The sequence below is a fragment of the Phyllobates terribilis genome, unplaced genomic scaffold (genome assembly GCF_046119375.1).
Source record: "Phyllobates terribilis strain yellow unplaced genomic scaffold, ASM4611937v1 Scaffold_3__8_contigs__length_932513732, whole genome shotgun sequence".
NCBI classification, from domain to species: domain Eukaryota; kingdom Metazoa; phylum Chordata; class Amphibia; order Anura; family Dendrobatidae; genus Phyllobates; species Phyllobates terribilis.
Genome location: NW_027362763.1, coordinates 579365052 through 579383233, shown reverse-complemented (window position 1 = coordinate 579383233; position 18182 = coordinate 579365052). Strand labels below are relative to the sequence as shown.

At 43.0% G+C, this 18182-nt stretch overlaps 1 protein-coding gene across 1 annotated transcript in view; it reads left to right on the top strand.

Annotated features, from left to right (window-relative positions):
- The window catches only part of RNASET2 (ribonuclease T2), a 143247-nt gene that overhangs the window by 34878 nt on the left and 90187 nt on the right, over positions 1-18182 (top strand). The window contains exon 2 of the mRNA XM_073671449.1: positions 8893-8992. Coding sequence (XP_073527550.1) covers positions 8893-8992 — 100 coding nt within the window. The remainder of the gene's footprint in view (positions 1-8892; positions 8993-18182) is intronic.

Here is an 18182-nt window from a genome sequence, read left to right as displayed (position 1 = left end):
TTCTACTGCCCCCAAGGGTAACCCCCGTCTAGTCACGCATTGCTGGGCACGAGCACATATACAATACACCACCATCACCAGCCCCCTTTTTGCGTGATGCCGGCCTTGGAGCTCTCGCTGGAGCTGTTTCTTCCTTACTCCTCAGCGGTTCTTCGGTGGTGGCAGTGCTCTTTCTTCTGATTAGTGGAGCAGCAGCACAGTGACTTCTACTCCAACAATCGGAGTAATGCCCTTGTCCAATTCTTCCTACTTTTCGGCCCAGTTACTACCAGCCAGCATGTGTACTATAAGAAGATCATGACGTACTACCCCCCTTCCCTTCCCAAGCAGAAAGGCCGTAAAAGGATTCATTTTGTAAAAATAAAAAATGGTATTGGGTACTGCACCCCCCTTTCCTCTCCTCCTCAACCTCCTATCCTGGTATTGGACCACAAAACTTGGCAAATATGGACATGCCTAAAACAACAGATGTGTTTTAAAGTAATTATATTTTCAGCTGACTGGAAATCTAGGATATAGATGGAGAATGACTGTCTGGCCGCATTCTGGCTTTATTGACACTGCTGGACTGGTTACATCATTACAAGCAGTTTTGGCAGCATACCGTGCATGTGGATGTGCTGGTTATTGCCAAAACTGCTTTTATGACTATGTGCAGCAGCAAGCAACAGGAGTTGTGTAGCGCTTAGACTTCTTTTTTAAAACCATACAGGAACATAACTTGTATAGGAAGATGTTTATAAGCCCTGCACTGTAAGCCAGTAGTGGCAGCTCAGCAAAGTAAAAGGTCCTGACAGATTCGCTTTAACGTTACTGCACTGGCATATAAAAGGCTGTCCTAAATGGCCACAACATAGCCAGCAAACACAGAACAAAAACGCATTTTTATGCCCCTAATGTGCACCTGACCAGTCAGCATGACCCCATTCTATATCCATTTCCCTACAAGCATCCTATTAAATAGGACCTCTCACCACATGTTACGTTCTAGATTACCTACATCATAAAGAAGTGGCAGCAAATCTAAATAAAATGTGTTTTTTTATTTCTGATCTTCATTGCGGGTATAATAGCTTGCAAACTTTTTAAACCATTTTCCCCTTCAGCCAAGGGAACTTTAACATACAGTTGAAACCAGAAGTTTCCATACACTATATAAAAAGACACATATGCATGTTTTTCTCAGTATCTGACATGAAATCAGAATAAACCTTTCTCATTTTAGGTCAATTAGGATTACCATAATTTTTAATATTTGCCAAATGCCAGAATGAGAGCGAGAGAATGTTTTAAGGCCTTTTTATTACTTACTGCAAAATCAAGTTTACATACATTTCATTAGTATTTGGTACCATTGCCCTTAAACTGAATGACTTGGGTCAAACGTTTGGGATATCCTTCCACAAGCTTCTTATAATAGTTGGTCGAAATTTGGGCCCATTCCTCCAGACAAAACTGGTGTAACTGATCCAGGTTTGTAGGTCGCCTTGCTCGCACCTGCCTTTTCAGCTTTGCCCATAAATTTTCAAGAGGATTGAGATCAGGGCTTTGTGATGGCCACTCCAAAACATTGACTTTGTTATCCTTAAACCACTTTGTTACCATTTTGGCAGTATGCTTCGGGTCATTGTCCATTTGAAAGACTCATTTTCGCCCAAGCTTTAACTTCCAGGTGTGACACAAGGTGTGGGAAAGACTTTGTGCAACACAAAGGGAAGAGGGAAAGGGAGCCCAGAATGTAGGGAAAGGGGGGAGTGGAGACCTCCTAGGCTTGTCTATTGTCACCCTGTCTCCCGTAAGGACCCTATATTGGTTCTTCACCAATCTTCGCACGCGTGCCTGTCTTTCTCTGGCGTATGGCTAAGGCTAGGGAAGAGAGGAGATGAGTACTAGTCGATCCCCACTGAACACTAAAGACAACAAGGGAGGAGAAACAGGGGGAAATTGCTTAGCTTTAGACGACTCCACAAAAATGCGCACATGTCCTCAAGCTCCAGAGAGGAAGAAGTACTGCTCTTGCTAAAGCCTTGACAAGAAGTAATGAATATCGCCGGCACCTCCCTCTGACACACAGCAGGTATTTATACACCCAGGCCAGGGCGTTAATTAGCCAGAGGAAGGTAGCTGCTGGGTACTAGAGACCACCTCTAAGAAGGTGTCTGCAATGCCAAATGTAGAGATCTCCTGCAACCAACTGCAGGGCGACTGTCTGTCACTTCTGACACACCCGTGACGCCAGGCTGATGTCTTGAGATGTTGCTTCAGTATTGCCACATAATTTTCTTTCCTTATGGTGCCACCTATTTTGTGAAGTGCACCAGTCCATTCTGCAGCAAAACAACCCCCCAAAACATGATGCAGATACACCCGTGTTTCACAGTTGGGATTGTGTTCTTAGACTTCCAAGCTTCTCCCTTTTTCCTCCAAACGTAACGATGGTCATTATGCCCAAAAAGTTCAATTTTAGTTTCATCCACCCACAGGACATGTCTCCAAAACTGTGTGCATATGCAAACATTAATCTGGCTTCTTTATTTCTTTTGGAGTAATAGCTTCTTCTTGGCAGATTGGCCTTTCAGCCCATGTTGATACAGTACTCATTTTACTGTGGTTATTGACACAATCTTACTAGCTTCCGCCATCATCTTCACAAGGTCTTTTACTTTTGTTCTTGTCTTGTCGTTGTCGTTCATCTCTGGGATACAGAACCCGTCTCCTTGCTGAGCGGTATGATAGCTGGACATTCCCATTTTGTTTGTACTTGCATAGAATTGTTTGTACAGATGAACGAGGCACCTTCAGGTATCTTGAAATTGTACCCAAGGATGTGCAAGTCCACAATTCTCTTCCTGATATCTTGGCTGATTTCTTTAGACTTTCCCATGGTGCTACACAAAGAAGCAGTGTGTTTCTGGTGTGCATTAAAATACATCCACAGGTTTGTCTCTAATTAACTCAGATGTTGACAAAAAAAACTATCAGAAGCTTCCAAACACATGACATCATCATATGATCATATGGGCAGTCCAGAATTGTTTTAAAGGCATAGTAATCTTAGTGTGTGTAAACTTTTGACTGTTCAATAAGTAATAAAAATGCCTTAAAACATTCTATCACTCTCATTATTCTGGCATTTTGCAAATATTAAAAGTTATGGTGATCCTAATTGACCTAAAACGGGAAATTTGTTTACTCTGATTTCATGTCAGATATTGAGAAAAACATGCATATGTGTTTTTTTATATAGTGTATGTAAACTTCTGGTTTCAACTGTAGATTCTTCACTTTTACATCATTCAGGTAAAAAAAAGAGAGCACCCCTAGAGAATGTCAGAACCGCCTTTCTCTGTGTGATATACACTGCTCAAAAAATAAAGGGAACACTCAAATAACACATCCTAGATCTGAATGAATGAAATATTCTCATTGAATACTTTGTTCTGTACAAAGTTGAATGTGCTGACAACAAAATCACACAAAAATCATCAATGGAAATCAAATTTATTAACCAATGGAGGCCTGGATTTGGAGTCAGCCCCAAAATTAAAGTGGAAAAACACACTACAGGCTGATCCAACTTTGATGTAATGTCCTTAAAACAAGTCAAAATGAGGTTCAGTATTGTGTGTGGCCTCCACATGCCTGTATGACCTCCCTACAATGCCTGGGCATGCTCCTGATGAGGTTGCGGATGGTCTCCTGTGGGGTCTCCTCCCAGACCTCAACTAAAGCATCCGCCAACTCCTGGACAGTCTGTGGTGCAACGTGACATTGGTGGATGAAGCGAGACATGATGTCCCAGATGTGCTCAATCGGATTCAGGTCTGAGGAACGGGCGGGCCAGTCCATAGCTTCAATGCCTTCATCTTGCAGGAACTGCTGACACACTCCAGCCACATGAGGTCTGGCATTGTCCTGCATTAGGAGGAACCCAGGGCCAACCGCACCAGCATATGGTCTCACAAGGGGTCTGAGGATCTCATCTCGGTACCTAATGGCAATCAGGCTACCTCTGGCGAGCACATGGAGGGCTCTGCAGCCCTCTAAAGAAATGCCACCCCACACCATTAATGACCCACTTCCAAACCGGTCATGCTGAAGAATGTTGCAGGCAGCAGATCGCTCTCCACGGCGTCTCCAGACTCTGTCACGTCTGTCACATGTGCTCAGTGTGAACCTGCTTTCATCTGTGAAGAGCACAGGGCGCCAGTGGCGACTTTGCCAATCCTGGAGTTCTGTGGCAAATGCCAAGCGTCCTGCACGGTGTTGGGCTGTGAGCACAACTCCCATCTGTGGACGTCGGGCCCTCATACCACCCTGATGGAGTCGGTTTCTAACCGTTTGTGCAGACACATGCACATTTGTGGCCTGCTGGAGGTCATTTTGCAGGGCTCTGCCAGTGCTCCTCCTGTTCCTCCTTGCACAAAGGCGGAGGTAGTGGTCCTGCTGCTGAGTTGTTGCCCTCCTACGGCCCCCTCCACATCTCCTGGTGTACTGGCCTGTCTCCTGGTAGCGCCTCCAGCCTCTGGACACTACGCTGACAGACACAGCAAACCTTCTTGCCACAGCTCGCATTGATATCCCATCCTGGATGAGCTGCACTACCTGAGCATCTTCTGTGGGTTGTAGAGTCCGTCTCATGCTACCACGAGTGTGAAAGCACAACCAACATTCAAAAGTGACCAAAACATCAGCCAGAAAGCATTGGTACTGAGATGTGGTCTGTGGTCCCCACCTGCAGAACCACTCCTTTATTGAGTGTGTCTTGATAATTGCCAATAATTTCCATCTATTGTCTATTCCTTTTGCACAACAGCATGTGAAATTGATTGTCAATCAGTGTTGCTTCCTAAGTGGACAGTTTGATTTCACAGAAGTTTGATTTACTTGGAGTTATAGTCTGTTGTTTAAGTGTTCTCTTTATTTTTTTGAGCAGTGTAGTACGATTCATGTCTAACCAAATCAAGCAGCCCTTCCTGCCGGCGTTTAATGTGCAGGGAGAGGAGAGCAGAGTTGCATGTCATTACAAACACCGCTCTACATCTATACCAGACATCTGGGAATAATGCACCTCTACATAGAATTGAAAAAGAGCACTGTTTGTGACAAGCACTGATCGCAAACTGCACCTCACATCTCACAGTAATGTCATGCTGATGGATGAGAGCTGTTGTGTGAGCATCACTTGCACACACAGCACTTTGCATCAATTCCATGTAAAGCCGCATTCCCTGATGCCTGGGATAGATGCAGTGGCAGTAGTAAGGATAGGACATAAGTATTATATTAGTGGAAATCCTCATTAAGAGAGCTGTTGGCAAATTTGACCTAATAACAAAAATTGCAAATCCAAGTGTCAGATGAGTTCAGTATTCATAGGGGGCACAGCAAAAATACCTACTTTGTGACATAAGCGATTGAGTCATTGCCTGTACTGATAAGAGAGTGCAAATATTAAGGCTCCGATTCATCGAGACCGGCTTTTTCATGCCAGTCTTCATGAACAGGCATGTTGGGAGTCAGACGTCCTGATTTATTAAAGCACCACTCCAGAGTTTTGTTTTATTTCACTACCAGAGTGGTATCACTTATGCATGTTCCTTTCCCCTAGTAATACAGTGGTGGCCAAAAGTATTGGCACCCCTGCAATTCTGTCAGATAATACTCAGTTTCTTCCTGAAAATGATTGCAATCACAAATTCTTTGGTATTATTCTCTTCATTTAATTTGTCTTCAATGAAAAAACACAAAAAGAATTGTCCTAAAGCCAAATTGGATATAATTCCCCACCAAACCTAAAAAAGGGGGTGGACAAAAGTATTGGCACTGTTTGAAAAATCATGTGATGCTTCTCTAATTGGTGTAATTAACAGCACCTGTAACTTACCTGTGGCACCTAACAGGTGTTGGCAATAACTAAATCACACTTGCAGCCAGTTAACATGGAGAAAAGAAAGAAGACCAAAGAACTGTCTGAGGACTTGAGAAACCAAACTGTGAGAAAGCATGAGCAATCTCAAGGCTACAAGTCCATCTCCAAAGACCTGAATGTTCCTGTGTCTTCCGTGCGAAGTGTCATCAAGAAGTTTAAAGCCCATGGCACTGTGGCTAACCTTGACCGTGTGCATGGCATTATGAAGTCTGAAGACTACCAACAAATTTTGCATCATAATGTAGGGCCCAGTAGGAGAAAGCTGGGTCTCCCTCAGAGGTCATGGGTCTTCCAGCAGGACAGTGACCCAAAACACACTTCCAAAACCACTATAAAATGGTTTGAGAGAAAGCACTGGAGACTTCTAAGGTGGCCAGCAATGAGTCCAGACCTGAATCCCATAGAACACCTGTGGAGAGATCTCAAAATGGCAGTTTGGAGAAGGCACCCTTCAAATATCAGGGACCTGGAGCAGTTTGCCAAAGAAAATGGTCTACAATTCCTGCAGAGCATTGTAAGAAACTCATTGATGGTTACCGGAAGCGGTTGTTCGCAGTTATTTTGGCTACAGGTTGTGCAACCAAGTACTAGGCTGAGGGTGCCAATACTTTTGTCCGGCCCTTTTTTGGAGTTTTGTGTGAAATGATCAATGATTTGATTTTTGCTTCATTCTCTTTTGTGTTTTTTCCTTGCAAGCAAATTAAATGAAGAGAATAATACCAAAGAATTTGTGATTGCAATCATTTTCAGAAAGAAACTGAGTATTATCTGACAGAATTGCAGGGGTGCCAATACTTTTGGCCAGCACTGTATATGTGCCAGCCGCCATCTTCTGCTCTTTACCATCTTGTGACTGCAGCTGGCTCAGAGCGAATGGTCACAAGCTCCCAATGTAAGTCTATGAGAATCTTGTTCTGGCTCTCATGGACTTCCCTTGAGAAGTGACCTCCAGCTCACTTAGCAAACACTGGAGCCATGCGGCAGGACACAAGCTGCAGAAGACGACCAGAGTGGCACCGAGAACAGAAGGAGAAAACGGATGGAAAGTATATTACTAGGGGCATGACATAGCCATTAGTGTTACCACTCCAGTGGTGAAATAAAAAAAAGAAAATTCCTTTTGTTTGCCTCACCGCAAATCTTACTCCATTTGGTGATTTGATTAAGATTTCTGGTGTAAGGAACGTCACACCTCAGCTCCCCCCACTTTGGTGCAGCTCGGTGAACTGGCCCCGAAAAGCCTCTTTTTTTTTAAGCAGCTCAGTGTTTCGCAAAGAAACTGCAACTTTTCAAAGCACTTTATGCCAGAACTCTGGCAAAAAAGTTTTGATGAGTCGGTGCTTATAGGATTATAAGAAAAGATTGGGAGAGAAAGTATCACTTAAAGGGGTATTCCCATCTCCAAGATCCTATCCCAATATGTAGTAGGTGTAATAATAATAATATTAGCAAATAGCTCCAGTAAGAAATGTAGTATAGTTTTTCTGATTTGCTATGTTTCTTTCCTCATGTGTACGCATTGCAGGACCTTAGGTATCCATGAACACCTAAGGTCCTGCAATACCTGCACATGAGGAAAGCGACAGACAGAGAAACTATACTACATTTCTAATTGAAGGTATTTTCTAATATTACTACACCTACTACATATAGGGATATGATCTTGGAAATGGGAATATCCCTTTAAGGCTATGACTACACGGCGACATGTGTCATGCAACACTGAAATCGCACCGACATATTGCAACATTAAATGTAATGATTTCCTATGGTACCGTGTTGATACCTGCGACCTTGACACAGAATCGCAAATGTTTCCAATTGTGTTGGATTTTCAATCACTGGTCTGATTTCACACACAGCACTTATCATAGACTTCAATGCAAGTCACACACGACATGCAACTTGTCTGTTTTATTTACAGCAAAATCACAGCTTTAAAATATTTGCGTGACTGCAAGTCAGACGGGTTGAACAGTTGTGTTTGACATGTGAGTTTTTTGAGAATTGGCATCTCATGACATGTTGCAGTGTAGATCCAGGCTTAACCAGACCATATCCTGCTGTACCTGAAAGATCTGAACTGTGCCCTCAGGTTCACACTGGATCATCTCATGTACGCCATGTGCACATTTGTTATCACGTGCCAACTAGTTCCAGCCAGCCAACCAACCCCCGCACAGGGAATACAAGGGAATCGCAAAGATTTGGCAGTCTGCAGTTACTTAGAGTTACTGCAGACTTTTCTTCTTCGTAGATTGTCACTGTACACCAGCCTCATAAGGTCTAAAAGATTAATAGTGTATGGCGTTTGCATTGTAAATATCTTTTTAATTGTTTGAAGGATTCTCATATGTTCTTCTTCATTCAAGCTGTGTATCCCAGCTTTTCGAATGATTGATAGTTCACACCAGTAGGCACCAACTGTTTGCCCCCCATGATGTAAACCGAGGCAGCTTTGTCTCTGCAGCATCAAAGGATCTAGGAGCACTAAAGATGGCCGGAACCAGGGATCTAGCCAGCTTCATAGCTGCCCTTGAAAAGAGCTGGCAAGTGTGCTCTTTGCCTGGGAAACCGGCCACTTCTGATATGCTGAAGTGGTGACTTGCAATGTAGGCAGCAAGAAGTACACAATAGAATTAAAAATCCCTCCTTTCATAAGAATTGTTAAGATTGTTAATATGAGGTAAGTTGCTTGTTTGTAAAAGCACTTTGCAATTTTACCCATTTAACAAGATGAGACATCCACTTTAGGTCATGCCCACTGACGGCATTTGCCATCATGTAAAGCCCAAGTAACTTTTTATATGTTTTTCTTTAAAAATACAAAACTGAACAGCATTTCAAAATAATTTTTCTTTTTTTTTCTGTGTTCCTATTGAGCATAATGGTGCTATAAAGTTATGAAATAATCAGTCATGCACACTTGTGTGAACTTTTTTGTTTTTGTGTTTTTAAAGGCTTTGCAATAATGGAGTTTCGTTTGCAACACACTCTGGGGTTCATATCTGTTCTTCTGGTTATGCACATGTGCTGCATGGATGATTCTTGGCATTTTAGGTAAGCAAGAAAAAACTGATCCGAGATTTTTCCATGATTAATGAAGTGTATAGTGCATAAGTAGTATATATGCATATAATTTCATGTGGCTGACTTCTTTTGAGGATATTTATTTTTTGATGCATATAGGTTACATTTAGCTTGCATGCATATTTGGTCAAGTTTGCAAGTTATTTGTTCTCTGCACAAATACTGTAGTCTGTAAGCTCAGTAACATAAATACAATTAATTATTTATGGGGAGAAGGTAAACTTTGTTAGGGGGTGCAAAGCGCACGCAACAAGCTTTATTATTATCCTGTGCCCAAAAGTGGAAGATATTTGACTGCCTGATCTCTGCTGAAAAACTGTTTGATAGGTTCCACTGTGTCTTTCTCTGTGGTGGACATACTGTCAGACTTGTCAGACTGGCATAATATCTTCCCTACTTAGTAAAACTATGGCATTATTAGCCGGAGCGTGGGCCAATCCGCATGTAGCCAACAGTATTTAGCAAGAGCGCCTTCTTGTACCTTTGCTCTATGTCTTGGTTATTCGGTACGGTGCCCAAGCGAGGTAGTCGTGGGTGAGCTGTAGCCATTGCTCGCTTTGGCACCCAACAGATAAAGTGTGTCCTCGCTCTGATGTGCTGTTGGGTATGTGATGCTTTCCACTTACTTCTGACCAGCCGGTCTCTTCTGACTCCAGGAGTTCCTCTTCTGGGACCAGGGCAGCAATGAATTCAGAGGACACAAAGTTCATAACAATAACTGGAACTTTACTTAGTAACTGATAGTATTTACAATACTTACAGGAAAGTATAAAGGATAAGGCCCAACGGGTTGTCATCTTTCCCATAGATACTTGATACAACTTCAGTCCTGGTTCCCAATTTAGGTGAACATCTCTGGTGAGAAAGATTCTCTAGAGCTAGAGAAGAAAGCAACAAAGACTTAAGTCCTAACTTCTTCTGCAAGCCTGCAGACAGAATGCGCCCCTAGGTCCCCGATGACTCTCTCGAGGTTCCCAGGCCAGCTGAGGGGACTCTTGTGGAGGGATTCTTTTATCTTATGATCCATTGTCCCGGATACTAGGCCCACGTCTACCCTAGCAGCCTGAATAGAGCCTGTCAGCTTTCTGAAGTAGTGCACACTGCTGACTAAGCTCACTTCCTGTAGCAAACACTAGCACTGAGTTCCTCCTCCCTCTACTGGGCCGGCTGTCACATATAACCCCACCTGGACTAAAGTGCAGCCCCAGAGTTTTCTAACTTTAGGAACGTGCTTTTAACCCCTTTTCAGTGTCAGAGGGGAACTATCTCCTTCACCACTACTACAGTCCCCCAAACTTTAATTATGGTCGTTCTCGGCCATACTAGACAACCAATACAAATGTTAATATGTTATAATATTATAAATGTTATTAAAACATTTTAGTAGAAGACTGGTCCTGACATCCTCTTCTTGGGTAAGAACCTTCCCTTCTCGGTTAAGGACCATGGAACATCAATCAGGACAGTTCATTGTTATAACATTTGAAACTCTTCAGTAGCACCGGTCCTTCTCGGTAAGGACCCTGGAAGCACAGTGTCCATGTCCATTTTATCAGCATGGGTCAACTCACCCACAGCCCTTCATTTACTTAAGGTCAGAGTCCCAAGGCACACAGTATCTTAGTAATAGAGGATATCAATCCTCAAGGCTTGCCTCAGTGCTTTAAATTCCAGCAGAAAAAGGCACAACAGGCACAACAAAAACAAAAATAAAAGAAAGCGGCTTATGAAAACAACCAACTTTTGCTGCTTTAGGCTTCCCCGGCCTTGAAGGTAATAGAACAGTCCTCCATTTTTCTAGAACAACAAACTTCTCTTGATCCTGGGGCACTTCGCCCCCACCAGGGATTAATAACAGTCCCCGGAAGGAACCACATAGGAAAGGGTCCCAATAAATGAAACTTGGAGGTCAACGGACCTCTGCATATCCACCTCACTTCTTTCTTCGGGCTTTCCTTTTCTCCTTCATGAAGGCGGCCCATGCTGTGGATAAAGGGGGGAGTCTTCCACCTCCAAGGCTGGTCAGGGTACCTGCTAGGCCCAGGGTCCTCATCCGAGGACATGGCGTTGCCACAGCCGACCTGGGTTGGACCATAACTGGTGACCCGGAACTTCTGGACCACATGACTTGCAGTGGTCTGAGAGTCCCCAGCAGCCCCCTGACCAGCCGTATCGACCTCCTCCGGCTGTTTGGGCGGGAAGCCGACTACCTGCGCCTCACTGGGAGAGTCAGCTGCACCGCAGCTTTCAAAGCTCTCTTCCTCGGACTCTTCCCATTGGCGTCTCACCTGTAGCTTCTGCACTCCGGGACACCCAGCCTTAGGTGGTGGTGTGAAACCTTTAGAGGCTTCTCTAGCCCACCTCTTTTGGGCCTCTCGCTTAGCCCTCTTCTGAAGAACTTCTTGGTCTTTTTCCAGGACGTCCTCCCGTTCACTCGCACTTCACAAAATAAACAATGTCCCCTACATGCAAATTTTGGAGATGGGAGGGAGATACTTTCTTTTGATGACGTCCCAACTGACGTATACCAGCTCCATCTGGAGTTCCTCCTCCCTCAGCCGAGGGGGTATCGCTGCCCAGCATCCGGCTCCAACACAGCACCCGGAGCTCATGGAGTAGTCCCATGTTCGGCTGGGGCACGGTGGACCACTGCACAGTGACAGGTGATAGCAGAGGTGGTCCACCAGTGGCGTGTGTCCTCGCTCTGATGTGCTGCTGTGTATGTGGTGCGTTCCACTTACTTCTGACCAGCTGGTCTCTTCTGACTCCAGGAGTTCCTCTTCTGGAACCAGGGCAGCAATGAATTCAGAGGAAACAAAGTTCATAACAATAATTTGAACTTTACTTATTAACTGGCAGTATTTACAATATTTACAGGCAGGTAAAAATGATAAGGCCCAGTGGGTTGTCATCTTTCCCACCGATACTTGATAAAACTTCAGCACTGGTTCCCAATTTAAGTAAAGCATCTCTGTTGCTTTCTTCTCCAGCCCTAGAGAATCTTCCTCACCAAAGACAGTATATCCGGATCCTAGTTCTCGCCACGTCCTAGACTTGTATCCTATCTTCTTCTGCAAGCCTTCAAACAGAATGCGCCCCTAGGTCCCTGATGACTCTCTCGAGGTTCCCAGGCCTGCTAAGGGGACTCTTGTGGAAGGATTCTTTTATCTGATGATCCATTGTCCGAGATACTACCGTAGCAGCCAGAATAGAGCCTGTCAGCTTTCTGAAGTACTGGACACTACTGACTGAGCTCACTTCCTGTAGCAAACACTAGCACTGAGTTCCTCCTCCCTCTACTGGGCCGGCTGTCACAGTTAACCCCACCTCGACTAAACTGCAGCCCCAGAGGGTTCTATCTTTGGGAACAGGCTTTTATCCCCTTTTCAGTGTCAGAGGGGAACTATCGTCTTCACCACTACTACTGAATGGACTGCTTGAAACCAGGATCATCATGGTATTCATTTAGATTTCTATCAATACAAATTGACCTTCCCCAATTACTAACTGTGTTATATAAGAATTCCTCCCATTTCTAACCCCTCAGTAATTTGGACATTTGAGCACTTTTTGACAGGTTACATTCAAAGTGAATTACCCCAAAATAAAATGTAAATTATGTTCTCATTTTACAGCATATAATTAAATGCTATGTCCTTTTTTAAAATTCCCAGTAAGGAATCTCGCAAAATATTGTACCAGAAATTTGTGTAGGTTTAGTCACAAATATGAATGGCTCCATACTTATCTCGTTGATGATTTTCATTAGAATGACTAAAGCAGTATATACATTTGTTTGGGACCTCAAATGCAGATTGCAGTGAAATCGAAGTTTTGATGGGCTTGTGTCCCTGTTTTAAATGTTCCCATCAACTTTCTAGGTTTAAATTTTCAACTGCGAAACACCGGGTGCATTTAAAGGATAAAAAACAAAAGAAATTAACTGGAATATAATTTGGTGTGCATGCAGCGTGTAGGTGCTTGTTCACACTGGCCACTAAACAGACAAAACTCAAGATAAAAACAAAGTGAGCAAATACCCTCCAGTAAATGGCGTAGAAGTGAGGAGGGGAGGGAAAATGTAGAAAGCTTACCACGTTGTCGATTTCAAAACCATATGTCAGCCGGAATCCATTCTGAGGGTGCCGCACCCATTGGTGATCACAAGCAAATGAAAAAGAAAAGGGAAATCCACCGGCACATCCAACAGGAAATAATTAAAAATTGTTCTTTATTGAAAAAAAACTAAAACATGCTAAAATGAAACCTCAGAAACCTGACGCGTTTCTGCTGTATACAACACCCTTATTCATAGGACGACTGAGGCAACATGTAACAGACCAGACTTTATACCAAACTTGCAATAAATGAGCAAAAACAATAGGTGGAGCTCAAATCAGTCCTGTAGAGGAAGTTGCAAACAATACTGGTGACGAGCATAAGATAATAAATGTAGTGCAATAAATAATAAATAATTCATAAAGCATACCCAACATGACAATAATATTCTGAATGGACAAATATAAATGCAATAATGATTCACATAATGGCAACTAATGGAAGCCTTAATTCAGCAGTCAGTGTCACACAAAATGAAATCAGATACGCAGCCAGGCAGCCAGTAACACAAAGGCTGTGTGCCCATGTAGCGTTTTTCAAGCGGATATGCTGCGGAATTTCCGCAACGTGGGCACTTAGCCAAAGAATGGAATCAGGTACAAAAATCGACAAACGGCATTGCACAGCCTAGCAATCAGTGTTTCAACATCACTGTTAAACAAGCAGTATAAAAAAATAAATAAATAAATACATTTTTTTTAGTCACAATCACTAATAAATAAAAAATAGGTCATTTTTGAAATTCATGCTCCGTGGATATTTAGTGTCCAAGGTCAATATCCAGTAGGCTTCTCTTATAGCTAATTGTTTCTGCCCCCCCCCCCCCCCGAATGGAATGATCAACTTTTTCAATCCCCAAAAAAGACAAACAGGAAAGATCTCCTCTATGCAATGTGCTACAATGTTTAGCTGCCCCAGAATAACCAGAGTTACCGCTGCTGATGTTACCAATATGCTCAGCTATGCTTTTTTTGAGTTTGCGTGTGGTGTAACCTACATATTGTAAATTGTAGATTTTGCAATGTATGCAGTAGATTACATGACTGGTTTCACAATTAATGAATGTTTTAATAGAATATGACCCACCCTCAGAGGAACTGAAAGTGTTTCTTATTATCCGCATACTGACATACATTGCATCTGCTCAATGCACATTTGTAAAAACCTGTAGCTGAAAGCCAAGATGAGGGGGGTTTTACATTGCGTGTCAGGCTGGGCGATAGCATATCCCCTAGTGATCGGCCTCTTTTAGCGACCACCTGACAACCACCATCTAGAATTGTACGGAGGCGATTGTCTTGATTTACCACTGGTAAATATTTCTGAATAATGCCCTTAATAGTATGAAACTGATTACTGAAGGCAGTGGAAAAAACAATGGCAGGGGGAGAAGCCGATTTTAATGTTTTCCCTGTACCATATAAAAAATTATCACGTGAAATATTATGCACTTTTTCAAATGCTTGATTCACTCTGGACCTATTGTATCCCCTATCTTTCAGCCTGTTCTTAATAATTTTTCTTTCCTTAACAAAAACCTCTTCGCTAGAACAAATCCTTCTAGCTTTAATAAATTCCCCCTTAGGGATAGCATTCGTAACATGCCTAGGGTGTGAACTGGAGGCTAAAAGAATGGTATTTCCAGCAGTGTCTTTCCTATATACTGATGAATCAACTGTATTGGTGGTAAAGTTGCCATGTAACGTAATATCCAAAAAAAGAGTATTAGTAGTTAGATGACTACATGTAAACCGAACATTGCAATTGTTAGAAATCAAATATAGAACAAAATCAGAGTATGTGGACTCGCTCCCCTTCCAAACCAGGAGTACGTCATCCACATGTCTACCAAACCATACCAAAGAAGATCAAGAGAATGCCAAGAGTGTGCAAAGCAGTCATCAAAGCAAAAGGTGGCTACTTTGAAGAACCTAGAATATAAGACATATTTTCAGTTGTTTCACACTTTTTTGTTAAGTATATAATTCCACATGAGGTAATTCATAGTTTTGATGCCTTTAGTGTGAATGTACAATTTTCATAGTCATGAAAATACAGAAAAAAAATCTTTAAATGAGGTGTATCCAAACTTTTGGTCTGTACTGTAGGTCTGGCAAAGATCTGGGACAAACAGCTCAGTTAAGTAGCCAGGCATTCAACTGGGATAACGAACATCTGAAGATAGCCAGTGCCTCCCAGTCTCAGATTGGACAGCCGAGCTGTCAATCACCACACTGACAGCTATTGCACGCCCCTGTACCAGATTGGATGGTCGAGCTGTCAATCACATTACTGACAGCTCCAGCACACCCCTGTACAAGATTGGACGGCTGAGCTGTCAGTAACTGCATCCCAGACACAGTGAGGGGTGGAACCGTGACAGTCGCCCTGCAGTTGGTTGCAGGAGATCTCTACATTTGGCATCACAGACATCTTCTTAGAGGCTGGCTGTCTCTAGGACCCAGCGGCTACTTCCCTCTGGCTAATTAGCTCCCTGGACTGGGTGTAAAAATACTTGGTGTGTCTGAGAGGGAGGTGTCGGCGATATTCATTACTACTTGTGAGGCTTTATCAATAACAGTACTTCATCCTCTCTGGAGCTTGAGGCCATGTGCGCGTTTGTCTGGAGTCGTCTAAAGCTAAGCAATTCCCTCCTGTTTGTCTACCCTTGTTGTCTATAGAGTTTAATGGAGATCAACTAGTACTCATCTCCCATCCCTAGCCTTAGCCATATGACAGGGAAAGTCAGGGCAAGACACGCGTGCGGCGATTGGTGAAGAGCCAATATAGGGACGGTAGTTGAGACAGGGTGACACTAGGCCAGACTAGGAGGTCTCCCCTTTCCCTAGAGTCTTGTGTTGCACTAAGTCTTTCCCACACCTGGCATGTCATTATCGCCGGCCGAACACGTTTTGAAAAGGAAAAAAAAAGTGACTTTTTTTTTTCTCTGAATATTATTGGGCGTGGACCTTTTTTTTCCTTTCTCCCTTGGTATGGGTTCAGTTGCAGAGCGGCTGCACAGGCTGTCTCTGGAGGTGAATGACCTCCGCAGTGAGGTACAGCAGCAGCATCAGCAGCTACAGGTCGCTAATATGGGGGTCTCTGCAGGTAGGCCTGCCCAGCCTGAACCCAAGGTTGCCCTCCCGGACAGGTTTTCTGGAGGTAGGGACAAGTTTTTTTGTATTCAAGGAGGCCTGCAAACTGTATTTTAAACTTTGTCTCTATTCCTCCGAATAATGTGGTGTGATGTTTTTCATAATGTGAAACTGAGGGTGGGGTCAGTTCATTGTGAAATAATCCCTTGCTATGTCCTGGAGAATCTTCCCACACCAATTTGTCTTGGGTATCCCCTGGCTTGTTAAACATAATCCGTTGGTGGATTGGCAAACTGGGGAGATTATTGAATGGGGAGATTACTGCCATGAGAACTGTTTGGATATTTCCCTTGCTACTGTCTCTACGGAAATGTTACCTGCTTTTCTGTCTGGTTTTGAGGACGTTTTTTCTGAGAGGGGATATCTTTGGGTTTTCGGATGGATCCGGAGAAGATCCTTGACTGGGAACATCCCGAGAACCTGAAGGCTCTACAACATGTTCTGGCCTTTACTAATTTTTACCGGAAGCGCAATCAAAATTACTCTTTTATAGTGAAACCTCTTACTGACATGACTAAGAAGGGGTCTGATTTTTCCAAATGGTTGGATGCTTCCCTCCAGGCTTTGTCTTCCTTAACCGCTTTAAAGCCCAAGACGTACTAATATGTATTTGTGCCCTGGGCTTTAAGAGCCTGATACGTATTAGTAAGTCATTGCGATCGCACCCGCACACAGGCTGTGCGGGCACGATCGCCGCCGGGTGTTAGCTGATTGTGACAGCTGACACCCGGTACTATGTGCAGTCGATCGCAGCATTGCCGTGGCAAGGAGAGGTGATCGCAATACTCCCCTCCTCTCCTGGCCTCCAGCGCTGTCTGCCGCGGCTTCCGGATGTTGCCATGACGACCCGATGTCATCATGACAACATCCGGGTCACCAGACAGCAGGAAGATAGTTTGGACATGCGCAGTGCATGACCAAACTATCTTCTCCCTGTGCACCGCTGACAGCCTGCATAGCACAGGGATGGTGCTCCATTCCTATGCTATGCAGGCGATCAGAATAAAAAAAGGGAAAGTCCCATAGTGGGACAAAGTATAAAAGTAAAAGAAAGTGTCAGAAAGTGAAAAAAAAATTGTAAAAATATAAAAAAAAAAATAATCCACCAAAAATAAAAATATAATGTACCCATCAATAAATATTATTATGAACAAAAAATAAAATAATGAAAGTACACATATTTGGTATCGCCGCGTCCGGAACGACCTGACCTATAAAATTATCCCACTAGTTAACCCCTTCAGTGAACATGGTAAAATAAATAAATAAAAAACGAAGCAAAAAACAATGCTTTATCATCATAACACCAAACAAAAAATGGAATAACACACGATCAAAAAGACGAATATAAATAGAAATGGTACCGCTGAAAACGTCATCTCGTCCCGCAAAAAAACAAGCCGCCATACAGCTCCATCAGCCGAAAAATAAAAAAGTTATAGCTCTCAGAATAAAGCGATGCAAAAAATTTTTTTTTTCTATAAAATTGCTTTTATTATGTAAAAGCGCCAAAACATAGAAAAACTATATAAATGTGGTACCGCTGTAAACTTACTGACCCGAAGAATAAAGCTACCTTATCAATTTTACCACACACGGAATAGAATAAAAAAATAAAAAAAAAACAATTCCTGAATTGTTGATTTTTGTTTATTCTGCCTCCCAAAAAATCGGAATAGAAAGCGATCAAAAAATGTCACGTGCCTGAAAATGGCACCAATAAAAAGTCAACTCATCCCGCAAAAAGCAAGCCGTCACATGACTCTGTCGGCCAAAATATGGAAAAATTATAGCTCTCAAAATATGGCGATGCAAAAACTAGATTTTACAAAAAAATGCGTCTTTTAGTGTGTGACAGCTGTCAGTCATAAAAACCCAGTATGATT